Source organism: Aythya fuligula, chromosome 1 (genome assembly GCF_009819795.1).
Source record: "Aythya fuligula isolate bAytFul2 chromosome 1, bAytFul2.pri, whole genome shotgun sequence".
Classification (NCBI taxonomy): Eukaryota; Metazoa; Chordata; class Aves; order Anseriformes; family Anatidae; genus Aythya; species Aythya fuligula.
Window position 1 is genome coordinate 189,170,541 of NC_045559.1, and position 27,254 is coordinate 189,197,794.

Sequence of the window (27,254 nt, forward strand, 5' to 3'; positions counted from 1 at the left end):
GCGAGCATACTGTGCTGAAATTGCTAGCACCTCGAGTGTGAAAGCATATAGACACCGGCTGGTTTTTCTTTATGCGCAGATTATTTCCATCTTACAAATGTAACTTTTAAACTAACATTGGTGTAACATTTAGTGTGTTTTTTCTTGTAATATACCACATGGTTTTCATCATCTGAAATAGAAGCGACCTTCAGCCTAGTTGAGTAAATTTAGGAAATATTTTCCTTTTAAATAAATGAAATGACAGACTTAAAATTACTGCAGCACATCCAGTGAAAAATATCGTTTATATTTGTTTTCCATATTTTTTTTTCTGTTTACTTATTGTGGTCACTTCCCAGGCCCCTGAGATCTGTGGGGCTGCCAGGGGCACAGTTCATCTGGGTTGGGTTTTGGACAAGAGGATTCTTATTTTAGCTGATAACTTTGATTCATCGCACATCAGCTATGTGTCAATTCTGTAAATTCGGTTAAATTATTTGTCTCCTAATTGGGATTTGATGACTTGTTATTTTACAGGATAGTTTTTTGTAGTGATGTTTTTGATTAAAACCTGAAGTTTTTTTTTTTTTTTTTTTTTTTTTTTTTTTTTAAGAGCATGTTTTCAAATCATAATTTAGGGTTGGTTGATAGGAGTTTAACGAAATGTTTCGGTAAAACCAATCCCACCAAATCAGGATACATCTGTGGGAGAACTGGCAAGGACAGACCATCGGAGGGATTGGTGCAGCCCCTTCAGAAAGCTCGACACGCTGCCTTTTGGGAAGCCCTGAGCCAGGAGCCAGTTGGTCTCCCCGGACTCAGCCCTGAGCCATCTGCTCCCGTTTGTTTCCCAGCGGCTGCTCTGAGGCGGTGTCGCTCCTCTCCCCGTGCCTCCTCTTGTCAATGCAAATGTTACTGCAGGCACATAAAAGCAGTTGTGCTGCTTCCCACTCCTTGTAGCACTGCTGAGTTGGCACACTTCTAAAATGGTGGATGGGAACCTGGTTTAGCTTTTATGTTGTTTGTTAACTGAGCTTAACTCCAGGCCTTCTGCCTGCCTTCAGCGGTACGGGTAATGAGCCTCTGCTGGCAACCAGGTGGGCACGGGGATTGCTGCAGCTCGGGGCCCTGCGTACAGGTAGCAGGAGTCAGAGCCAAGCCTGTTCTGCTTTTTAGTGCTCCTGGGTTTCTCTGAGCTAGAGAAAGGAAGGAGGGGAGGCAGCAATGTCCTCTGTGAACTGAACACGTGCCATGGAATTGTATCAAAGGGCAGTGTTGTAAGGTCCCAGGAAACCTGGTAGAAACATCGTTTGTTTCATCTCTTTTTCCCTCGAAAGTTTTTTGGGTAAAAATATTTTTTTTTTAAAAAAAGGGGATTATGGAAAAGTGAGTTCATATTTTACAAATTCTATCAGACTATATATTCAAATGGTAAAATAGACTTACTGACACTGTCTAATGCTTCAGAATATCTTCAGAAATTCAAAACTGAAGTAAAAATTTCAAAATTCATACCTAAAGCAAGTTTTAAAAAAAATCCTACTGGAATGTGTTTGTAATTATGCTGGACAAACTATGATGTATTGCATTATACCTTTATTGTTCTACATCAATTGTGCCATAATGAATATACCTTAAAGACACTGTTTTAATTTCAGGCTGATTTGTGATTAAACAAAATTTGTTCCATATCCCCAGTATGACGTAGGATCTCTTTCTGTAACGTTTAGTCATTCATTCTTCTTTACCAGCCAACAATATTGATATTTCTTAAGTTATTTTCAACCTTTATCTCTTTTTTCCAGTCCCTCTTTTCAAACAATCTCTACAGAGTAGAAGAAAAAAGCAAGTGTACCTTAGCTTGCCGTGCAAATGTTTGTTGATCTATTTACTGTATTTTTTGCCAAGAAGCAAAGAAAAAGAACTTTTCTAAATACATGTAACAATACATGACACTTTTTTTGATGAATTAAAAAAATGATACAGAAGTTTGCTTTTGATAAATAAATTGCTTTAAACATTTTGATTTTGTCCCTATACTTTTTTCCTCAAGCACTTCTGAACATTTTATCTGTCTGATGTAGTCATAGAATTATAATACTGAAATCTCAGATTACATTCACACCAAGACAAATACTACTCAGAGTAATTAGTTATATTATTTTGGAGGCAATGCCACTTTTGGTACGCTGCAGGACTGATTCATAGATACTGTTACTTTAAAAGCATGCAAGAAGGTGACTGGTTTCTTCTGCTTTCTGAGTTGACGTGAGTTGAGTCAAGGCAGGATGCAACCTACCAAGGAAATTACAAGCTTTCTTTTTTCGAGGCATAAAGACTGTTTTGAACTTGCAGAAGATGATAGTAATTAATTTCATTACCACACAGATGTAACTTAGAGCCTTTCTGCTTAAAAATAAAAAATAAGCAGTACAGATTTTTCTCCTTTTTTACTGTAATGGTCTGACAACTGGAATTCCTCTTCATTAGGGAAAATTGAGTTCATGACTTGTTCCCTGAGACAAATGGATGCTTCTATGGATACGAAATACAGTCTGATGCTTAAAAAATAATGTTAGTTTTTTCTTTGTTTGCACGAAGCTTCAAATTTGGCTAGCATCAACAGACTAAATTGAAGCTTTGGAGTTCCTTGTTCAAATTTTTGCTTCTCAAATAATGTATAAGCTTTCAGTACTGGAAGATGTCTAATATCAAAGTTTTTTAAAAGAATGTTTTTGGGGATCTTTTTTTTTCCCTAATGTTAGTGGGTTAGTATTCTGTAAAAACTGGGAAGGAGGTTACTTTTTAGACACCTGTAGATTCTGGTAGTGGGTAACTTTTTTTTTTTTTTTTTTTTTTATGGATGTTATCTACTGAAAAGTGCATTTTGCACATGTAGAGCTCTTGTTTATCTGTGTTGGAATTTGTACTATTTGCTGTGATGTGCGTGAACTCTGTTATGATTAATTTAAAAACGAGCCTTTTGCATTTGTTTTTGACAGAAGGGGACAAAGAGATTGTAGAAGACTTCACTGGACGAGAGACTAAAGAAAACCAGCAAAATGCCGAAACCAGTAAGTAGCTCTTCTCTTACTCCCTAAAACGTAATGGGATTTTCAGTTTTCAGAGTAGTTATCTTAAAACAGCTCTAGTTACTTTGACTCTGCCCTTATTAGGTTTCATAAGATCTGGTAAGGTACAGTCAGAGTTCTTGAGCTTTTTTTCCACACGTTGGTATTAAACTACCTGAAATCTCGGTGCTAGAAGCTGTGTGCAGCACGGCTGTGTGTGTACAGCTGCAGAGGGGGCAGAGCTTAAGCTGCAGAGAATTGAGAGCCCGTTTGGCTGGCAGGAGGAACAACTTTTCAGGAATTGCAGACTCTGGGATGAGGTGGCATGCAGTGGGTGATGGAGGCCTGACTCAACATCTGTTAGAATCAGTGAAAGGATCTGCTGCAGGATTTGTCAGGGAAAGGCAGAACAGACAAAGTGTCGGTGACAGCAACAAGACCGTTAGGTGGTATTTTTACTGTGATTGGGGGTATAATTTGGAAGGTAAGTGTGAAGGAAGGACACGAGCAATATTTGTGGTCTCCTATTCCTCTCATTTCAGCTAAAATAAGTGTTCCTCCACTTTCTGTAGAGGAAAAAAATCTCAGATTTTTGTTTCCATCCTGGTTCTGGAATTCTTTAAGGATATAACTGTTCAGCAGCTTGATCTTTTGGTGGAATATTGGATGGTTGCGTTTTTGTCTGCCATGTGTTAAACAATTTTTGGTTGTCTCTTCCACTTACATTGAGCAAGCAAAGTATGCAGAAAGGGAACTGAATTGTCAGAGGAGATTATTTCTATTCTTCTTAATTGGTTTACGTAACAGCCTGCGGGCTTCCTTTGTTTACTGATGTTTCATTGAGATCAGGACCAGGACAAAATGTTGTCTACTGCTGAGCATAAGTCTGTGTGCACATATATATTTGTGGATGTATAAAATTTTTGCTATTAATTAGAAATTACAGTAGCTAGTATTGCACCCCAGTGTTTGGAATCAGTACAGCTGAATGAGTGATGTGAGCACGGGACTCTCCAGAGGCTGCGAGTTCTGCTTGGAGCTTCAGAGCTCCTGGCAGCCTGGCCATAGCATTTTGTTTCTGTCATTTTTCTTCCCCCACGTGTGACCCTCCCCCAGGTGATTTGGGACAATATTTTAGCACTTTATGAAATGAGAATGAGTAGTCTGTAGCCAATTACTCATTTGTAGAATAAGTAATTATTTTAAAGCCATTCCCCCTTGTGCCATCACTATACCTCCTGACAGAGTCCCTGGCAGGCTGCTGTAAGGTCTCCCCAGAGCCTTCTCCAGGCTGAGCAACCCCAGCTCCCTCAGCCTGTCTTCACAGGAGAGGTGCTCCAGCCTTGTGGCCTCCTCTGGGACTTGCCCCAACAGATCCCTGTCCTTGTGCTGAGGGCCCCACAGCTGAATGCAGGGCTCCAGGTGGGGTCTCATGAGAGCAGAGCAGGAGGGAAGAATCCCAGAATCCCCTCCCTCACCCTGCTGGTCTCGCTGCTTTTGGTGCAGCCCAGGATGAGGTTCACTCATGTCGAACTTCTCATCAGCCAGCACCCCCGGGTCCTTTTCCTCAGGGCTGCTCTCAAGCCATTCTCCTCCTGGCCTGTATTTGTGCTTGGGATTGCTCTAGCCCAGATGCAGGACCTTGCAATTGATCAGTAGGAAAAACAAACACCTTAGTCTGTGTGAGGTTCTCTCTATTTAAGTTCTGGGATCAAAATCATGAAACTTAAGCAGGCAGTGCTCCCACTGCTTTAGGGACCTGAGACAATCACAGAAAATGTAGTTTTAGGATGGTTCAAAGTGAAGAATACTCCTTAGAGTTGAGATTGCAGAAGTGTTAAAAGGGCTCACAGTCCACCCTAGGAATGGAAATGAGCTACTGGATCTTAGGAAGCAAGCTGGAGTCATGCCAAAAGTGAGAGAATATATATCCATGCTTTTCTGAAGGGCTTTATATGAGTTTTATGTGTTGTTTTTTTTTCCTACTGACAATGCGAGATCTCAGAAGAAAACCAAGTGAAAGAAGCCATGAAGCGAAATTAAATTGATTCCTGCTCAGGAAAAATGTCAAAGGGATCTTTTTCCTGTAAACTTCAGGTTGTTGTGGTTATCAGTTGTAATCTGTGTATGCAGTGGTAGTGCACGTGCCACAGATTAACTGATTTTACCTGTAAAACTCAAACCTCAGGTTTTGTTCTGGTGGCTTCTTAAATGATAAACTGCTTTGAAGCTTTTCCTTTTATTTTATTTTTTTACCCTCCTTTGGGGACTCTTAACAACCCAGTCCTAGGTTTTGGTCAATAAATCTGCCACTGTTCTTTGAAGACCCTTGCTTGGGTTCTGCCAGGGCTCCGTAGCACTGGGCCATGGAAGGTTTCTCACTCTGGACGTTGATTACAGCTCTTACCAGTCTTTTAAAGAAAATGTAGCTCAGAAACTACTTGGTGCTTAAACTCCTTGTTCTTCATCTTTGACAGCTGTGCAATAAAACTGTCACTGTTCTGTAGCTTTATTTTTAGATGTCTTTTAACCTGAAAACTAATGAAGGAATTGTGAATAAGCTGTTGTATAGAACTGGGAAAAACCCGTTAACATAATTGGGGAGAATTTGGCTGGTGTTATTTTGTACATCTCTTCCCTGTGTTACTTTGACATGGTCAGATATTTCCTTTTTCCCAGGTCCTGCGGTAATGATAGTTGTCAGAAAATCCGATGTTTGTGTAAACAAGGGAATAGTGCATACAACTAAACACTCTGCAGCTTGGAATGGATTTTGTTTTGATGCTGTATGTAACAAATAATGAAGTTAAAGATGAGTTTAAATTAAATCACTAAACACTTAATCACAGGAAAATTAATGGAATAAAATTTTTTTTTTTGCTTTCATGTTGAAAGTTTATGCAATATACCAATCAAAACTAAGTAAATGAGGACCAGTAAAGCATCTTAGCATAGCTGAATTTTAAAACAATTTTTTCAGCTTTCCTGGAAGTTAAGCCTCTGTCTGAAATAAGGTTTGTGCCACTGTGAATGATCTTAGATGTGGTAGTAAAAGGACCTTGTTCTTCTGTGAGTGTTTGGGATTTTCTCTGAGGCTACTGGGTTAAATAGCATGAGTGAGAAAGGGTGCTTTGAAAAGGGTTAAAATGATTTTAATGCATTGTCATGAGATATTAAGGTAATAAGTGTCTGAAAAATATCTACTATTAAACATTTTCTTGTTCTGTTGCTTCAGCAGAAAAATCTATTTACTTTGTATTTGGAACAAAGTAGCTCTCCGTTCTTTTTCTGCAGCTCCTCTACTTTCAAAATAAAATAATATTGGGACTTTCATGTTCTCAGTTCTGTCTGTCAGGGTGAAATTAAGTCGCAATTAATTTTTGTTCTGGTCTTTATGTAAAAAAAAAAAAAAAAAATAAATGCTGACTTCTGCTGTTTAATTAGGTCTTCGTTGCTGTAATCAAAATTGGAGCTGCTACTAGGTAGGGCTATTTGCAACGTGCCTGGTTCTCTACTTAGAGAAGAATAGGGTATTTGTTGAATCTTCACTTATTTTTGGTAGTTTCTTCCTAAAAGAACAGATACAAAATGTTTCTTAGCTGTGTGCCATTCTCCCAGATCTTCACCAAAAATAGAAACCTGGGGACTAAAATTAGGCATCATTAGTTGCATAACTGTTAATCATTTCATAGGCTAAGAAGATTAGGTGTAATTGACTGAAATTTTACTTGCATTTAGAGGGTGTAAGAGGAGTTAAAATTCCCAGCTGTTTTGCTGATAGTTTGCAGCATTTCTCTGCAAGACTGCAAGGCACGAAAGAGAAAGCATTATGCTATGGAGTAACGGGACTAAATGTCAACGTTGCTAAGCTTAAAAGCAATCCTTTTTTTTGGACTACTTTGGCATTTTGTGGTGTTGTGTATCCAGAGCTGTCAGATTGTGGAATTATTTGGGTGTTTAAAATTCAAATTAATATTTACAAGATGAAGTTAATTTCAGTGAAGTGGTGGTGTTGAGATGCTGTGTATCATAAATCCAGTTTTTATCAGAATGTTATTGTTGTGCAGGGCGATGTTTGAGCTGTGTAATGTAGTGTTTGAGTTACAGCTTCAATAAATGATCTATCGCTGCAGCATAAATAGACAAATGAAGTCAGTTTGGAGAACTGTTTTTTTTTTTTTTTTTGTCTTTCAGTATTATCAAAATCTGTGGGCTGTTTTTCTGTAGCCTGTTCCGTTCCTAATGCTGTTTAATCCTCAGCGTTTTACCTTATCTTGTTCTTTGATTGTTCTCTTGCATCTCTTCATGTGTCTGCTCTGAGGTTGATGTGCGGAGTGTGCCGTGTGTGATGCAGAAAGCCGTGGGACCAACATGCTGCTCCTCCACTAACACAAATAATGTAACGTAAAGAGAGTACAATAATCAGCTGTTTACTGTGGAAAACCCCTTTTTTGCTACATGCAGTTTGATTACAGATAAGAATTAGGCTGGTTTCCCTGGCTTTTGCATGTGACCGACTCATACTGTATTCATTAAAACAGACCACAACCACAGAAAATCTTTTCCGTATAATTTTAAATGTTGTTCTTACTAAATATTGCTGCCTACTCAGTTCTGGGCTTCTTGATGAAAGCTCAAGTGCCACCCCCCTGCCATGGGCAGGGACACCTCCCACCAGCCCAGGTTGCCCAAAGCCCCATCCAGCCTGGCCTTGAGCACCTCCAGGGATGGGGCATCCACAGCTTCTCTGGGCAGCCTGGGACAGGGCCTCACCACCCTCTGAGTCAAAACTTTCCTCCTTTTATCTAATCTAAACCTACTTGCTTTTAGTTTAATGCCACTCCCCCTTGTGCTATCCCTATACACCCTGACAAAGAGTCGCTCCCAGCTTTCCCGTAGGCCCCTTTAGGTACTGGCAGGCCGCTGCAAGGTCTCTCCAGAGCCTTCTCTTCTCCAGGCTGAACAACCCCAGCTCCCTCAGCCGGTCTTCATAGGAGAGCTGCTCCAGCCCCTTGATCATCCTCATGGCCCTGCTCCTCTGGACTCATTCTATTACTTCTGTGTCCCCTGTGCTCATTCTAATACTTTCGTGCATTATTCTTCAAATAATTGACCTGTACATGTTACATACACAGTCTTCCCTTCTCATTGACCGTATTTATGCTGTAAAGCAAGTGGGGTAAAATACAGAATAACTCAGTCAACTAATTCTGATGCCAAGGCGAGAATCCCTGTCAGAATGCAATGCTTCAATGGATTTGAAACTTTAAATAAATAAATAAAAAGATATTGTGGCAAAGCAGTTTTGTGAGAATAAAGGAAAATCATACTTGCAGAATTTTTTTTTCCAAAAGTCTGGCCATTCTTTTTCTGGTGAAAGGTTTCTGTCCCTGGCCACTTGATTACATTGTTACCTGTGGGCGAGTGAGCCAACCTAGTTTCTTTAGAAGCTGTGAGATAAGTCTTGGTATTCTAACTAGAGGTTTAGTGCCCCAAGGTAGAGCTTTGCAAGAGAAATGTCCAGCAAATGTTACGGTATGCTAATCTGCACTGTGGTTTTTTTATACCTTCCTGCAGTGTCTTTGTTTATACAAGTAGCCAGTTGAAGGAAACTTACTGCTAAATGCTTTTTTCTTCTTAGGCATCTTAAAAAGACTTTAAAATAACTCTTCAACTTTCCCTTTTTATCTTCTCTGGTATTACTTTTTAAATACAGCCTGTGCTTGTCTAGGTGCTCGATTTATCATAGAATGCCTTAATCGCAGAATCACAAAGGTTGGACAAACCCTCCAAGATCACCTGCTCCAACCATCCCCTACCACCACCGTCACCACTAACCCATGTCCCCAAGCACCACGTCCAACCTTTCCTTGAACACCCCCAGGGACGGTGACTCCACCACCTCCCTGGGCAACCTGTCCCAGTGCCTGACTGCTCTTTCTGAGCAGAAATGTCTCCTCATTTCCAACCTAAAACTCCCCTGGTGCAACTTGAGGCCATTCCCTCTGGTCCTATCACTGGTTACCTGTGAGAAGAGGCCGACCCCAGCTCCCCACAGCTCTTTTCAGGCAGTTGCAGAGAGCAATGAGGTCTCCCTTATATTTATGTAATTTAATGTAGAATTACATCGAGGCAATACATTCAGGGTGAAATTCTGCCAGAAAAAGGCAAACCCTAATGGCATTTGTATGTTGCCTGTGGGTTGTGGGATTTTTATTTATTTTTTTTTTAAATGCCCCCCTTCCCAGCACAAGAGGACAAGAACTGTGCTAACTTTACTGGGTGGAGATCAGTGTAGTTGTACACCTGAAGTGGGAGCTGAGCAGATGCCCTGTATGCTGGTGTCCTGAGACTTGCTGCAGCTCTTGCCCTGAGCCTGTGCACAGCAGAACTGGATGTGTGAAACAACTGAGGAGCTGAAATCATCACCCAAGTCCTGTCAAATGTTCTGTGGGAGTTCCTGAAGTGTAGAAGAAGTGTAATCCTGGTGAGAGCAAGAGTGAAACGGCATAGCGAGAGCCCTGTGGTACTAGGAGTGGTGGTGCTCCACCATGTGCCTTCACACACTTCTCACCATTGTGAAAGGTCCACCCTGTTTGCTTGTTGCTGTGATAAAGTTGGCACCGTGCAGTTAAGTTCAGACTAGTGCCTGTCTTCATAATTTGTGGATGTCATGCTTGCTCAGCTTGCTGTTGACCACAACCCCCAGATCCCTTCCTGTGGGGCTGCTCTCCAACATCTCATCCCCCAGCCCGTACACATAGCCAGGGCTGCCCCTGCCCAGGTGCAAAACCCAGCCCTTGCTCTTGGTAAAATTCACACTGTTGGTGATTGCCCAGCTCTCTAATTTGTCCAGATCCCTCTGCAAGGCCTCCCTCTCCTCAGCAGAGTCAGCAGCTCCACCCAGTTTGGTATCATCTGTGAACTTGCTCCAAAAACAAGTCCTTCATCTAAATCATTTATGAAAAAAAGATGGCCCTAAAATGGAGCCCAGGGGAACCCCACTAGTGACAGGTTGCCAGCCTGATGTAACCCCAGAACCCTCTGGGCCCGACCCATCAGCCAGCTGTTCGCCCATCTTAGTGTGCTTTGATCTAACTGGGTTCTGGGCATCTTGTCCAGAAGGGTGCTGTGAGAGACAGGATTGAAAGCTTTCCTGGCATCCAGAAAGATTACACTGACTGGCTTCCTTGGCTCAACTGTCTGGGTGATTTTGTCGTAGAAGGAAATAAAGTTTGTTAGACATGACGTTCCCTCGTGAGCCCATGTTGGCTCTGACCAATGTCCTGTAGGTGTTTTTTGGTAACTCCCAGAATAATTCTCTGCATAATTTTACCAGGAAAGTAAAAGAAGTGATGCTGACACGCCTGTAATTGCCAGGATCTTCTTTCTCGCCCTTCTTGAGAACTGCGACCACGTTTGACAGCTTCTGGTGATCTGAGACCTGTCCAGGTTCCCAAGACTGCTGAAAAAATAATTGAGAGAGGTTCTGTGATGACATCGGTCAGCTCTCTGAGTACTGCGGGGTCTTCTGGGTTCAGTCTCAGGCTTTGCCAGCATAACTTTTGTGTTTTCCACGGACAGAATAACTGAAGCCTTGAAACAATGTTACTGAAACGCAGGAAGTTCCCTCTGAATATGAGGAAAAACCTCTTTGCTGTGACAGGGTGAGGGAGCCCTGGCACAGGCTGCCCAGAGAGGCTGTGGGGTCTCCTCTTTGGGGATCCCCAAAAGCTGCCTGGACGTGGGCCTGGGCAGCCTGCTCTGGGTGTCCCTGCTTGGGCAGGGGGTCACCAGATGGACGCAGAGGGCCCTTCCCACCTCAGGCATTCATTATAAGGTTGTACAAGCTCAGTATTTGTACATCAAAATCGAAGTTGGTCTAAGTATATCCAGGAGGAGGACAATTTTCTTTTTCAAATCAAGAGTGTGATTGCCTTTGTAGGCCTCTTCATAACACTCTTACAGCACTCTGCTCCTTTTTTTTTTTTTTTTTTTTTTTTTCAGCTAGTATATCCAGAAGGAAACAGAATCTACAGTTTGTGTTAATTTTGCCTCTGTATTTTGTTTCTCTATTATTTTACCATTTATTTTGAATGTTTTAGCTTACAAGGGGTACAGACTTTCAGGTAGTAAGTCCTCCATTTCTGTAAAATACCACTTGTTACAAGGATATTTATTTAAGAAGTCTTTGCTGCAACTTTAAAAAGTCTGCTGCAATTAGTTCACCCTTCTGTGCTTTCTAGATCTGTGGCACTTCGTGTTTTGGCATTGCTGCTGTTATGTAAGAGTGCTTTGGCGTTTAATAAAGTTACGTTTTAGCCTTATCCTTTATAACTTGTTTGTAGCTGCTCTAAAGCAGGAGGCTTCCTTTTTTAAAAGCTGAAGCGTTTTTTAAAAGAAAGCAGCTTTATCTTGAAACAGAGGAGCAGAATATGCAGAAACCACCTCGTTTCCCTCCTCTTGACACGCACACCCTCTATTTTTTTTTTTTCCAATAAAAGTTTACTATCTTTTCCTCCGAAGCCTTCAACTCTTGTTCTTTATCAGTCCTTGCATGCAGAAGTTTTGCCAACCCCCTGCTATCTTCCTTGTTTGCAGGTCTATAACCTAGAGGTCCTCTGCCTCCCGCTACTCTTGTCTGGCGTATCCAGCTCGTGCCCAAAGTTGTTCACCCTGACACGAAAGAAAGGGGTGAACAAGCTTAAACTGCTACGCAGGGACAAACTTCTCTTGGGTTTTCTTTTTCACACTTTACGTGTCTTCTGTGCTCTGTCTTACTGAGACTCTTCCAGGCTCACTTCTCAAAGTATTCCACCTGGTGGCAAAATTAGGGAAACAGCTAATGGAAATGATTTACACAGGCATAGGTCAAGTAGTGTGAGAACCTGTAATACAAGCCCTAATTTATTCCTGCTCCGTATTTTACAGTAGAGAGAGAAATTACAGTATGTGTGTGACTTAAATAAGTTTTGTGCTTCTGGTTTTGCATTTATAGCAAAATAAATTTGACCTCTAATGCTTTATAATTCACTAAAGACAAATAAAACATGATAGTCTAGCGGTAGGACAGAGGGCCATTCTAGCAGCGAGAAGCCAGCGCTGTGTATTTAGTGCTTGGTTCTGCTTCATGAAAATCCCCGCTCCTGCATGTACCAGTTGAGGAGAAATTGGAACAGACACTTTTTCCAAGGAAGGCAGGCTTCCAGATCCAGCCAGAGCATTTGACTGCTTGCTTTGGAGCAGATAGAAACAGTGCCTGTCAAGAGGCGTCTGGAAAATGGGTTTCCATTCCAGCAGGGGGAAGAAGCTCATTGGGTGCCGGTGGTTTTTCCAGCCTCGTAGCGAAGCGATCAGATGGGATCAGTGTAAGGGGAGTAACCTCTACAGTTCTTCCTGCCAGTGATGTAAAAGCTGCTATTAGGCTGTCCCAACCACTGGTCCCAGACCCATTAAAAAAAGTTGAGCCTCTTAATATTGGAAACGGTCGGGCAGGGGACTGCTTTGCTTTTTATATTGCATATTATACTAATATAAATGCTTTGAAATAATAACATGTCACTTAAACTTTATTTTGCGTGTGTTTGGGAAGTTCATCAGAAGGTAGTGCCCCACAGATGAATGCCAGAGTGTTTTTTAGGTGTTTAGGAGTAGCGTCAGCCATCCCATTAAGTTGATTTTATTTGTATTTTATTCCATGGTTTGACCTTCCAACCCAACATTAAGTACTACATCAAGTATGCTTGTATACAAAATTAATGGTAAGATTTTTTTAGGATTGAAATTTTACATTTTTGTGTTCTGCACATGTACAAGACCATTGCAGTTGTTGAATTTACTTTCTGCAGATTGTTTTTTGCAAGGTAATTGCAGTATACAGAAGCGTTACATTGGTACACTGTGATATAAATATTTTTTTGTTGTTGTTTTCTTTAGATCAACGTCCGAGTGACCACAATGGATGCAGAGTTGGAATTTGCCATCCAACCCAATACAACAGGCAAGCAGCTCTTTGATCAGGTAACTTACACGTGTCTGTGTGTATCCATCTGTACAAACACATCAGATAAAGCTGTTGTGGTTATTGAAGCATCGTTTGATAAAGCAGAAGTGTTCTCTTGTATAGATTTCCATCATTTTCTGTAACGATCTAAGCCAAACAGTCAATTAGTTTGAACTTTGTTGTTCATCCTAATGGAGTGCACTAAATTCAAAGACAGTTCTGCATACATAGATGAACAATGGGGCCTCAGCTGAATCTTGTGTGTAGCACTGCTTTAAGTAATGGTATTTTGTGTTGTGGTATGGTTACAGCTGCAATAAAAGTGTTAGTTACTTGTGTGAGAAACTCAAATAGCCTTCACTATTGTTTAAAAACAAACGTTACACAAAAATTAAGCAAAGCTAGAATCTTTTTTCTTCAGGAGTTGAATCTGTAGATGCTATTTCAGTTTTCAAATGTTTGAAAAGTAATGCTGGCCTATGATTCATTCTCTTTTTTTTTTTTTTTAACTTGAATTTCAGAGTGCAAAAGTGCATGTGATGGCCTTTAATGTGCCTTAGGTTTACAGTCCCATCAGCACTGCATTCTCACTTGATGGTGCTTTTATCTTAAACCAGCTAAGTGAATGATTTGTTTAGAAGGGTTGTTCTTGCATTCATTCTGTGTGTTGCTAGCCATTAGAACCTTGAACTATTATTTTTTGATCCAGGTTATGGAGTGTTCTAGATCATGTTGAGAATTGAAACCTGTCAATGTGTCATTTCTTTGTTCAGTGAGGAATTAAATTACTGTACGTTATCTAGGCAGAAGATGCATGCATTTAGTTAAAAATGCAGAAATATTCCAAGTTATTTTTCAAAAGCAGTGTACATATATCAAATATCTGGTCTGGCAGGACTGTCACTTCTGTCCACTCCACTGTAGATGCTGAGAGTATGTGGCACGAAGCATTTTTAGAGAAAGTGATGTGTATAAAGAGAGTTCTTTAATGGGTCAGTTAAATGTCTTAGTATGTAAGGTAGATAACTTCTTAGTTTGGTAACACTGAGCCTTTTTCTTTCTATTAGTTTTATTTGCCATTTTTGTTAGGAACAAATCTGACCCACTTCTACCCCCTGCTCCTTTAGCTAACGTTGTTAGCAGTCTACCTGCAGCATCAGCTTGGACATAGACTTCGTGACTCTGCAAATCATCTTGAAGGAAGGGGGGCAGATGCATGGGCAGCTGTCCTGCTTTTGTCTAACCCCACCATTAAATAAAAAGGGTGGTATTCTGTGGCACAGCAGCCTGAAAACTGTTGTCTCTCTTTTGCCAACCTTTGCTATCTGCCGCCCTGCAGCTCTGGGTGGGGTGGCCTTCTGCTGTGTAATGTCTGGTGCCCAGGTAATCAGCTTCATCCAAATTGGGGCTTCTGCAGACAGGGAACAAAGATACAGCTGGGAGTTCTTTTTTCTGCCCTGGCACGTTTCGTGTTCTCTGCAGTTTTGTTCCTTGACTCCCTGTGTGGCTTTTGACATCTCACAAGCTCTTACAGTCAACTGGTGGAATTTGAAAATTTAAGTCAGCCAAAATCAACCAGCATGGTTTTGTGTTACAAGAGAAATATTTTCAGCGTGATCTTAAATCCGTACGTGATTTCCACAGAGTAACATCAAGAGGTGAACTGTATTGCACACCTAACATAGCACTTCCATACAAAAACTGCGCTATTTCTCTAGGAAGAACTACGCTATTTCTCTTTTTTCCTCCATTGTGAAACGTAGTGAAGTTCTTACTGCACAAACCAGTTTATTTTAGTGTCTCATGCTATTTCAGGAGGTGCCTTAACATATTTATCATTAGTCCTTTTGTCCATCCTGCCAGTGGTTAGGATGGGCAGGACAAGTTCTGTCCTCTTTTTCTCGACCAGTTTATCATCTCTGATTTTCCTGGGAGAGAGGATCCTGGGGTGGGTGCCTGTCCAGTCTGGTGGCAGAGGTGGGGGTTGCCTCGTTCTTTCCAGTAGGGTGTTAGCACCAAGCAGCAGGGCTGGTTTCCCGTAGCTTCCATTCAGGAAGAATGGGGGAGTTGTCTCCTTCATTTCAAGTTAACCCCCAGCTCTCCTTTCTGGGTATCTCAGAAACCTCCCCTAGATCGATCTTTCCGTGGTGGACTAAATGGAAACCTTGCTAGGTTTTCTTCATGTGAATGTTTTGATCTGCCAAAACACGTATCTGTTTTCTAGTCACTTTTCTTCTCCAAGAGGTTTTATTACCTGTTAGTTGTCAAGCTGTGGGATACGATGGTGGATAAATCTGTTTTACAGATGTGATGAAAATTTGCCTGAAGCTACCTAATAAATCTTTTGAGCCTGAATTATAAATCAAACTCCTAAGTTTCCCATTGCGTGCTTCTCATATCACACCACTGCTGTGTATAAGTGCTTGTATTATCGTGGTGCAAAGTTTCAGAAAGCCTTTTCTTTGAGCTGAGAGGCAGCGATAGACCATGCTTTTTCCTGATGTCCTGAGGTAAAACAAGCTCGTGTGTGAGCTGTGCTCAGTATTGATCTACAAACACGTGTAACTTTGCAGAAGGCAACCTGTGTGTATTTGAATAATGTGCAGTGTGCTTCTCAGCTGAAGGGCAGCGGCTAGCAGTGAGAGTGAAATGTTTGGACAGGAGCATAAGCACTTGTCTCCTTATGCCTTACGGGCAGAGCTGTTGAACATCTGCAGTTGTTACTGACTGATGTTGCAGCTCAGAGTGCTGAGTAGGTATCGAGGTTTGACTCGGACAGCTGCAAAATAAAGAGCATTAGGAGTCATCTGCGAAAGCCATGAGTAGTTTAATCAGCCTCACACTGAAGATCTGTGCCAAAAGAAGCAGCAGGACACCAGATTTAGCTCAGGACAATAGCAGAAACAAAAACTTGCTCAGTTTTTCCAAAGCAGGAGTATAATGTAGGAATTTACAGCAAAGAATTGTTCACTAAGGGATCAGTTTGGATCCACGAACGTTGTCCATTGTGTGCCTTGGTGGAGCTTGAAGGTGGAAGGGTAGAGGATGGAAAAAAAAAGAAAAAAGAAAAGGTGCACTTGAGTGACTGTTAAGTAATAATACACACATGCAAGGGATCAGAAGTAAGTTTGCACAGCAGCCTTAATTGTGACATTTTTCTAATTTTCCAAATCTTAATTTTGCAACCCGCTAGTACTACTTAAAAGTGGAGGAGGATCTATGTGTAAAATTCTATTTCACATGCATCTGAATGCTTCCATAAAACAGCCTTCAGTAAACCAGCTTGCCAGCATGGTCCAGCCTGAGAACATACGTAAGTACTGCCCTACTGCATCTTTTGGAGCCAGAGTTTACAGTTTGTTTAATAATCTTTGCTGGACCTTTCTGATTGATTGCTTATTGAATCCATGTGTACTCTCACTGTGCCAAAGACTTGAAAGATAGTTCCACAGTTTTATTATACTCTGTGTAGTAAAAGTGCTTCTTTTTGTTTGCTTTGAACCTGCTGTCTAATGATTTCAGTTGATTCCATTAATTCTTTTCTTACATCATGAGAAATAATGAATAATCATTCTCTGTTTTCCTTCTACGTGCCATGCAAGTGCTAAAGACACACATCATCTTCCCCCCTGCCTCATTTCTCCATGTCTGTAGATTTAGTTCTGGTCTCGTCTATGCTGAAGATGTTCCATGTCACTGATCATTCCTTTCAACATTTCTGAAACATTTCCAGTGCTGCAACATCCTTTTATAAAGTGACACGACCACTCTGTATGTAGTATTAGAGATGTGGGAAACCACAGATTTGTATAACAACACGACATCATTGTAGCTTTTTTCCTTTGCAACAAGTACTCTGTTCACATGATTAAAATTGTTGTGTTCAATGCACAGTATTTTAGTTTTATTAAATATCATCTTTGATAAAAGTTAATCTTTTTCCCCACTGTTCATTCAGAGATCTTTATGGGAGGTTTTCTACAGCAGATTTTGTTATACCAGGTGTTTTTTTTGTCATACCAGGTGTGTTTTTTTTTTTCTAGTATGGATCACATATGAAGTCTTGTAAGACTTCCCTCATGGTTGCACTACAAGTAATCAGTGTCTGTTGTTGGAATTGCTTATTTCTTTTTAATTAGTGTATCCATAAAAAAGCCTTTCCTCTATTTAAGGACATTTTGTTTCTTTAATAGCCATTGGTGATAGGATTGATCAGAAATCTTACAGGAAATCCACTTATGATTTGTCAGCCAGATTGTTCTTATCCCTTTTATCATTAACTCAGACAATCTCAAAAATATTTGAAGGAGGTGATTCATCCTCTTTACATCATACTTGTCCCCAAGTATTATTCTTCAATATAATTTTGCTGATTGTCTTTTGTTGAAGTGGACTTACTTGTCTGTAGGTCTGCAAATCCCTTCCCAGACCTGATTTCAAAGATCAGGGTCCTGTTGGCTGCCTTACTCCTTAGGTGCTGAGGTTGATACATGCAGTAAGCTGCTCGCTCCAGCTGGTAGTTTGGCAACATGGTATTTGAGTTTATCTAGAACATGTTTTGTTGCTGTTTTTTATGTTAAACACTTCATTGTATTTCAATTTGAGGTTGTTTATACAGCTTAACCATACGAGATTCCTGCTGTACAGATTACTGATGATTCTGGGTCGCTTATCTTTAGGTGGTAAAAACTGTTGGTCTTCGTGAAGTCTGGTTTTTTGGGCTACAGTATGTGGACAGCAAAGGCTACTCAACTTGGCTGAAGCTAAATAAAAAGGTAATGTTTTCCCGACACTTAGACAAATGGATAGTTTTAAATAGGCTTTTATAAGACTTGATGCTCCGATGTTGTGAGTGAGATACCTGGCTTCAAATCTAGTCAAAAAGTTGTTTTTTTCATTTGCTTCAAATGACAAAATGCAGTGTTCAGTTTGATTAGCTATAAAAGAACAGAATCATATTGCAAAGCTGCATCAGCGTTTAATTTGAGAACGATTGAAAGTCACTTTCTGTATTTCCAGGACCATGGTGATGTATGCATTTAAGAAAACTTCCATTCATATGATTGTCTTGTTTTCTGGTGGCAAATTATAAGTTTATAAGTATTTGAACTTCAGAAATTGGCATGTAGATAGCTGTAGGTTTTTGAACAAGGCACCAATGATAGGTTCCTAATCTTCTGTTTAGGTATCTAAAATCCAACATGGAATTTGTAGGATAATTTCTATTTTGTTTTCCCCAACAGCACAGAACATCTGTTGGTAGCCAGGTCATTTTATTTTAAATGTTATCTATGGTTTGATTGTCACTTTTTAATATTGGCTGTCAGATTATTAGCAGCACTGCTGAATGAAGGGATTCTTGAAGTTTAATCAAGAATACCTTTGTTGCCTTGAATTTTAGGAAATAATTTGGGATTTTTTTCCCATTTTTTTCCCAAATTTTTCCCAGACCACCTAATTGTTGGTGAGTTTAAAGTAATATATAGTGCATGTAAATCAGAGCTCTATGGGGAAGAATGAAAGCGAGCAAAAGATTTAAAATTAACATCTGAAATGTAGTGCTTAAGTTGCCTTAGGTACGTGATTCAATGGTTGTTATTTATAACTTTTGGTACTTCCTGTGAGTTGAGCAAACAAACGATTTCATGCGTAGTGAAGTTCTAAAAGGACTACTTGTGCATGTAAGATTAAATGCATAATAAAGTGCTTGTGTAATTGAGACGTCTGAGATTTATTCTCAATGCACCTTTTAATAACCACAGTATTCACTGTTAGGATTACTGTAACGTTTGATTTTTTTGTTTTAGTCACAGTGAGTTCTGAAGGCTGAGCTCAAATAAAACAGGAAACCTATTTTTCATTTAGAAATTTGAAAAATGACATCTTGAAGTAGACAGCTGTTTAAAACTTGTAAGCTGACCACATCTGATCTCTTCACCAAAATCCTGATAAGGCATACCAATTAAGTTCTAGAAAAATGTGATGAATACATGTGGTTTTTCCACTGGCACAAAGCACATGTTCAATAGTTCAAAGACTTCTTGTGAAAAAATCCAGCTTTATACTTAATGTGCCCTAGTTCTTGCTAAAGAAATCTTATTAAACCTAATTTGATATTTATTACAATTCGTCCATGGATATAGCTTTTTTGTATGTATTTACAGCTTTTTTTTTCATATCTTTATTGTGATAAATACACACAAGACTACAAGAAACACTTCCACAGCCTTTGAGTAATGTTTCAAAATTGTCTAATTTCTGCAAGTTGGTGTACTTGATGCAGTGCCCTGTGAATCTTTAGTGAGTTGTACTGTGGGCTTGTCAAGAAGTGCTGCATTTCAGTGCACAGGAGCTTACAGCCAAGCTATTTGTATTTAATATAGCACCTACTGGTCTTTTTATGTTTTTATTTACTGTATTTTCTTTTTCCTCCCTTAGGTAACACAGCAGGATGTAAGGAAAGAGAATCCTTTGCAGTTCAAGTTCAGGGCCAAGTTCTTTCCAGAAGATGTATCTGAAGAGTTAATTCAGGAAATAACACAGAGACTTTTCTTCCTGCAAGTCAAAGAAGCTATCTTAAACGATGAGATATATTGTCCACCAGAAACTGCAGTTCTTCTGGCTTCTTACGCTGTCCAGTCCAAGTATGGAGATTACAATAAGGAGATACATAAACTAGGCTACCTAGCCAATGACAGACTCCTCCCTCAGCGGTGAGACAGACCATAAATATATGCTTTTGCATCATCTGCCGTATATAAACTTGCAGCATTCTTCTTATTGTGAGAATATTAAGTGAAAATGTGCATTTAATGGTAACTTTCTCAAAGAGATGCATGTTGCAGTAGTAGAATTTAGGAGGAAATGATATCCCAGTTCTGACTAAATATCAAAGTATTTCAGCCAATGGTTTCATGAGATTTTCATGGGTTTTATTTCTTGTCCTGTCCACAACCAGCTGCACAGTTTTAGTGGATCAAATTTCCGAAGTATTCCAAAATAGATAAAATGATCTATCATTCCCAGAGGCTTAAAATCAAAGTCCTTTAATATAAGTCATTAAGGTTTATTTAATATCTGTTCTTTTTCTTCAGTTCTTGATGTTTTTATGCAAGTTCTGGTAAATAATAATAAATTCCTGAAAATCATTACAATGTATTATAAGTTAAATACAGAGCAGAAAAATGGCTAGCCTGAGGAGAAAAATTAGAAAATCAACTGTTGCCGTTGCTCTTGAGCACGAACCTTTTTGTATTACTCACACATCTAAGTAGTTAGGAAAAGTAAGCACCAAGATTATACTTCTGTTTCATCCCCCTCACAGCTGAAACCATGCTCCTGACATGTGTTGGCAGCAAGAGAAGCATTGCAACACAAATACACAAAGTTAGATAGTTTTGTTAATGTAAATTATTCCATGTTGATGTATTGCCAACAAATGTGTACTTACTAAATGTGTAACACGAGTGCCTCTTCAAAGAGATGAGAACCATGGAATAATTTGTTTTCTTTGAAATCCGTATGCTCTGTTTTTGTGAGAACTTACAGTAGGAATTAGCTCATTAGCTAAGTTTTGAACTCTCAAGCTAGCAAAAAAGCATTTCAAAGGATTGTGAAGTGTTGAAAAAAATATTTCTGAAAACGTTTCAGGTTTTTAAAAATTCTGGGTAAGAGTTTGGTGTCGGTTGCATACTTTCTTGTGACAGTGAGGTCTACACACTTCTGGAAAAATACACTGTACTAGGAAGGCAAGGAGATTCAGAACCAATACAACTCCGTGCTGAATGTGGTAGATCACAGATCTTGGTCTTTGCTTAGTTGTGATGACTGCCTGTGAACACCAGAGTGCTTGTGTACAACACAAATTGAAATGCTTAGGATGCTCTTTTTCGGTAGACAATCGTTCAGGTGGTTTCCCAGCATGTTTTCAACCAATAGTTTGCCAGTTTGCACCGGGTGAACACACATCTTTTGTATTCATTGTAACAATTATTCCTGTTTTGCCTCCTGTCACCAGAGATTTGCCAGAAAACTGACAGGTACATAATTAAGGTACTTCAGAACAATGTAATGACAAAAATACTCATTTCCAGAAGTAGACTAGCATTGCAAAATTTTACTGCAAAAGGTGAGAAGACCTGCAGTTCTCCTTAACTATAGAGTTGTGAAGTGTTTTGACCAGTGAACATGCTTCTTGGCTCAAAAGAAATGAGCTGGGTAGCAACAAGACAGAAATTCCTTGTTGATTTCTTTTTGTCACACTAGTAGCACTTGCCTACCTGCTAGCCATGTTTCATCAGGAGCATGTGAAGAAAGAGTGGAGGGGACCAAATGATGAGATGGCTGTGTACTTAGATGTGCGATAGAGTTGCAAAATGAGTGAGAGAAATCCTATAATAGAAATACTGCATCAGTATATTTTGCATCACCCTGTTTATTCCCTATTGTAGTTCCCTAAAAATGTAGGGAAAAGTAGTAAATTGTTCTTTTCCTGAGTAAAGAGAAAGGAAGGAAAAAACAACTGTTCTGACTTCTTTTAGTAAGAATGTCTTAGTTTCCTTTTATTTAATAGCCCTTAAAAATAATTTCTCTAAGGCAAGCTTGAGAAGCTAGCCACATAGAGTAAAAGCATAAAAAGTTACCATACACGTTTGATTTCTTACTGCAGTCGTATGTTACAAGTTCTGGGTAGGTCAAAATACATCTCCATCATTGCAGCCTGCTGTAGTTCTATAATCAAATTCCTGAAACTGCTTTGCTACTGATTTTAGTAGATTTAAAAAAACAAAAAACAAAAAACAAATGTAGCCTGCTGACTTGTTTAAATGTGCTATGTTTTCTTCCAAATGACAGCAGAATGAAAGCTTGAATGTGTCTGGGAATATATAGAGATTAATCTGTGGTATTGTTCTATGAGGATTTTATAGGTTTGTGTTTTGGGGAGTTCCAGCATTATGCTTTATGGCTTTACTGAAAGTTGAGACATGCCATGCTGTCACTTTTATAATTCAAAGAGTAGAATACAATGAAAAAAGAAGTGAGTTCACACTATTTTAAAATACGTATTTTTTGAAATTCAAAACTTCTGGGTCTGGGTTAAAAAGGTGAGTATATAGGAAGTAATGTTTAAACTTACTCAGTTAAAGCATGTGTTAGTCCACAAGGTTTAAAAAAAAAAAGGTTGCCAGTGTAATTTAATAACAATTTCTATTCACAGAGTATTAGAACAGCACAAACTGACAAAAGAACAGTGGGAAGAAAGAATACAGAACTGGCACGAAGAGCACAGGGGAATGCTAAGGTAATTGCTTAAATGTTCCAAGACCTTTTAGGACTTCATTATTATTATTATGTATTTTGAGGTGCTATTTTTGCTTGGAAACGTCTTTCTTATTCTCTTCTGGCTGGTATAGCCAGTTATCAAAAACTTCCATGAAAGCTTAGGTCAGAGTTGAGTTTCCAGTTGGGTTATTGGTTACCTACATGACTTCTGGTAAGGCTGTCAACAGCTTTTGTCTGCAGTTGCCTACCTCTAAAATATATTTAGTATTTTATTAGTCCACAGTCTGAAAACACAGAATGCAGTTATTTAAACTGTACTTGAGTATTAGGGTGTCCACCTCTACAAGTACCTAAATCAATGTAGATGTGAATTTCAAGGAAGGGAGGTTTGGTGCCTAACAAAATATCACACTAGTTACTCTGCAGTTCCCTTATTCTTACAGTGTACTTTTGATTTGTCCACACTGTGTTTACATTTGTTTCTCCTCTTTTCATCAGGGAAGATTCTATGATGGAATACCTTAAGATAGCACAAGATTTGGAAATGTATGGAGTCAACTATTTTGAAATAAAGAATAAAAAAGGAACTGAGTTGTGGTTAGGAGTTGATGCTTTGGGTTTGAATATTTATGAACACGATGACAAGTAAGTGGCTAATACTCATTTTCCATTCTGTCCTCGGAGATCCTATCTGAGATTATACAAAAAATACCTTATCGTGTTTCAGGAACATCAGCAAAACAGATTCTCAAAGACTTTCTAATCTATGTAAAAGATAGAAATTATCTGCTGAAATATTTGATTTTTAAAGAAGAAATAGCAATGCAAAAGCAGGGAACGGCAGAACAATTTTGTGTAAACCTACATCCATATTTAGCAACATAAATTTATGATAGCTTGAGCATTTTTATATGGGTTCTTCCTGTACTTCTCACTCTCTCAAGTCTTCCTTTTCAGTCAGAATGAAAAGGACACCAAAAAGCTGAACAATATGTCTGAGAAACATTTTGCAAGAACAGCTATTAGGATTAGAGCTGTGAGATACTCAAAGTTTTTTTCATGCTCTAAAAGCAAAACCTTTTAGACATCAGGGAAAACAGATGGATCTTGGATTCTGATAAAGAGATCAAATCTTTCCTATTTGAAGGTGGATAAAGCTAAAATGTGCAAAACTTAAGAGTCTTAAAAATGAAGAACAGACTCATTCTTTTGTTTCTTTCCAGACGCTTCTATTATTAGTATCTGATGTTAACAGTACTTCCAGAGTGATTTGAAGTAAAACATGATGTATCAACACCAGATAAGAGCTGTCAGCTGAACTGTAATTTCATGCTCTCTGATGTATATACTCCCTATCAGAATTCTGTAAGCCTTAATTGCCATTAGATGGCAACATAACTCCTGAAAGATGAAGAAAATACTCAGGAAATGTTCAGATCAGATTGAATGATCAGCTAATTTTTGGAATTATTTTACTCCTGATAGTTAGCAATCAAATGTTTAAACATCTTTAAATATTTGTAGTTAGTATAAACTGAAAAAAACCTTTTTGTGCCCATGGAGAAAAATATTTAGTTAGGCAGTTGGTGCAAAGCATTGGAACTGTTCCGGAACTTAATTCTGCTTAAAACACAAGTGGATGAAATTCAGTTTGAACTTTGGGAATGTAAGAACATGTATCTTAGAGCTGAGTTAAAAACAAAGTGCAGCGTTACTGAAGGCTAATTTAATTTCAGTCTTTGGGATGTCAGACTTTTCTAAGAGTGTATGCACATCAAAATAGGTAGCTTCCGTACTGAAGGGGAAATTGTCAATGACTTATAAAGAAGCAGTGTGAGATTGTGATGTTTAGCATGTATTTAATGATTGTAGAACAAATCACCAGTTAAGATTTCTGAATTCCTCCTGTTGAAGTGCTGCATTAATATGAAACGTTAATTTGATGGGCATGTAGTAGTATATGGCATTGTCTACCAAAATGTCCTTAAACTGTTGTGCATGTGATTGTGTGGCAGTCAAAACAGTTCAAAATTAAACCTTACGCATTAATGGATGTAAATGAAATGCACTTCTTTTAATGAAAACTTTTTCTCTTTGAAGGTTGACACCCAAGATTGGTTTTCCATGGAGTGAAATAAGAAACATCTCTTTTAATGACAAAAAGTTTGTCATAAAGCCAATTGACAAAAAGGCCCCTGTAAGTACTCTGTAGAATAGCATGCCTTTGTATATCAAGAGTTTTAAGCCTTAACGGTCCTGCTCTGGCACTGTGGCAAGTGTAAATATTTGTATGGCATTTATTTTTTGTGTTGGTAATCAATAACAAGTCTTAATTGCGAAGTTTGGTATGCTTATTTTCCTTCTCTTCATTCTGGCTGACAGTCTGATAAGATTTCTTCTTCTTTTCTCCTTTTCCTTTTTAAACCAACTAACGTTTTGTGACGAATTGAAAAGCTGCAGTGTAGCATGCTAAAATCCCTGTACCCTCTTTTTTTTGCTTGCATTATAGTAGCACGTTTCATGAAACTCTGGGGCAAAACATTAACTTACTGAAATAGAGTAGAGAATAGTGTTACATTTAGAAGTTGAAATAAATAATGTTGGGTAAAATAGCTGACCTCTACGTAGAGGAAACCAGATGGGATTTTGAATTTATCTTGCAGGTTCCTTGCAGGAACTAGGTTTATAGGCTTAATGCGTTGAATTGCTCACAGGAGAAAAGTCAAAATGTTTGTAAATTTACATTTAAAAATTGCAGGTGTGCAGTGATACTTTGAGTCTCATCACAACTGAGTGTTTAATGGATATGCTGCAATTATTTTTCTAGGATTTTGTTTTTTATGCACCTCGTCTGAGAATTAACAAGCGGATTTTGGCACTGTGTATGGGAAATCATGAATTGTACATGAGGAGGAGGAAACCTGATACAATTGAGGTGCAACAGATGAAGGCCCAAGCTAGAGAGGAGAAACATCAGAAACAATTGGAAAGGTAATTAACAAACTTTCATGAAACGGAAGAAAAAAGCTTCTATCCTTTTAAGAAAACTAAGTCATAGAATAGCAGGCATCCTAGCATTCTAGAAAAGACGTCTGCTTTTCTTTCTGTAACATGCTTCACCTGTCTTAATAGAAAGCCGTCTCCTTGTTGAGCTTTCAGCATAGTAATAGTAGCTGTACCGTTGTTTCTCATTAAGTCTTTTTGTGAAACAGTTTTAAGTCTCTGTTGCTTGATTCTTAGGGACTTTTATCCTCTACAGGTGAACCGTTAAAGCAAGTTCAGTGAAGAAGATCATGATTTACTTTTTGTATACTCTAAAAATAAAGACGGTTGCTATTTCTAGCCCAGATGAAACATCAGTTGTGTAAAAATGTAACTAGTTTTGGATTTATCTGGCTGAACCATAACCAAGGTTGCTAGGCAATTCTTGTTCCTAAATTCTTTTTCTGTACAGCATTTTGAAATAATGAAACTTGGTTCCTCTGTTTTTACTGTAAAATGAATTCAAAACGTTTAGAATTCTGTACTTCTGTACTAGCTGAGTAAACTAAAAGAATATGCTACCAAAATCCTAAGAGTAGAATTTAATCTGCTTGAGGTTAAAAAAAACTTGTATTATTTTCAGGGCACAGCTAGAAAATGAGAAGAAGAAAAGGGAGATAGCAGAAAAGGAAAAGGAAAGAATAGAGCGTGAAAAGGAAGAATTAATGGAACGCTTAAGACAAATTGAAGAGCAAACAATGAAAGCTCAGAAAGGTGAGCTCTTACTGGTCCTGGATTTGTTATAGCTGATTACACTGTTTAGTTTATTTGGGTAGTGAGGTTCCACAGTTCTCTTGGTGTATGTTTTTGTATGTCTTTTTTTTTCCAACTTATTTTAATAACAGCAAGACATAGTGGTGTGTTTATGATTTAAGAAGAGCTGTTCTTCCTTTCAATGTTAAAAGTTGCAAGCTGGGTTGTGTGGGTATGTGTGCATCATATGAAAGCAATTTCTGATTTTAGCAAGTGTTTTTTAATAAAATGGAAGTTAATGAGTATACAGTTTACTTCCAACCTGTGAAGTACTTGGCATGCTGAAAACCTGAGGCTGGAGGGGGGGTGAAGATTCAAAGTAATTCCTCTAGGATTTTGTTGAATTGAACTTTTAGATGAAAAGTTCATTAGCCCTTTGTTTTCCCATTCCCTTGTAAGATCTGAGAATTTTAAAACCTAAAATCTTACCAGATTTTAGTGAATAAGCTATGTTTAGTGTGAATTACCGTGGTTCTCTGTGTTGAACTACTCTGTACAGTCTGTGCCTCAGCTGCTTTCCATACTCTCTTTCTGCTTAAGGTTTGGTTCATATTCATAAAAGTTCCATTCTTCTCTCTTCTGTTGACAACTGGTGTCTTCAAGTGTGATAAAGAGAATCTCTGGCTACATCTTTGCAAATAAATCGCGTGTGCCTGGCACTGCTCTCTAGCTCTACCTCCGTACTTTTGAGTATTTCAGTGCAGAACAGGCTGGACACACCCAGGCAGCTGACATACAAGCTGGGCTTTGGAATTGTTCAAAAGGGGGGTTTTTTAGCCCAGGACATCACAGCGTCAGGGTGACTGTGAAGGTTTAATTGTGTGGATAGTGTGTTCCAGTGCTTGGTAGCATCTCCTGGTGCTATTTTGCCTGGTATCATGGAGATAACCAGCAGCAGCAGCACGGTGAGCTGCTCGCCTGACTGTCATCTTATTGTGTCTCCATCACTAAATCAGCTGCTGACGTCAGGTGTTTGCCCTTCTGCTAGGGCAAAAAAAAACCCACAGGCACATTTTCAGTAAACAGCAGTGAGTAGCTGGTACGCCTCGCAAGTCCTTGAAAGATGTGTGTACGTCTGTAATTTGACTAAACCCAGAAACTTTTCACCAGGCACTGAAAAG

The 27,254-nt window shown here is 39.0% G+C and overlaps 1 protein-coding gene across 2 annotated transcripts in view; it reads left to right on the forward strand.

Annotated features, from left to right (window-relative positions):
• RDX (radixin) overlaps positions 1–27,254 on the forward strand; it is a 39,633-nt gene that overhangs the window by 4,880 nt on the left and 7,499 nt on the right. Inside the window, exons 2-10 of one of the 2 annotated variants that reach the window (XM_032181798.1) lie at positions 2,985–3,056; positions 12,990–13,073; positions 17,736–17,831; positions 19,495–19,769; positions 22,274–22,357; positions 22,837–22,983; positions 24,439–24,535; positions 25,166–25,329; positions 25,964–26,094. In XM_032181798.1, the coding sequence (XP_032037689.1) occupies positions 3,045–3,056; positions 12,990–13,073; positions 17,736–17,831; positions 19,495–19,769; positions 22,274–22,357; positions 22,837–22,983; positions 24,439–24,535; positions 25,166–25,329; positions 25,964–26,094 (1,090 nt within the window). In that variant the 5' untranslated portion in view covers positions 2,985–3,044. Of the gene's footprint in view, positions 1–2,984; positions 3,057–12,989; positions 13,074–17,735; positions 17,832–19,494; positions 19,770–22,273; positions 22,358–22,836; positions 22,984–24,438; positions 24,536–25,165; positions 25,330–25,963; positions 26,095–27,254 lie in introns of those variants that run through there. The other variant, XM_032181881.1, reaches the window with a different exon arrangement.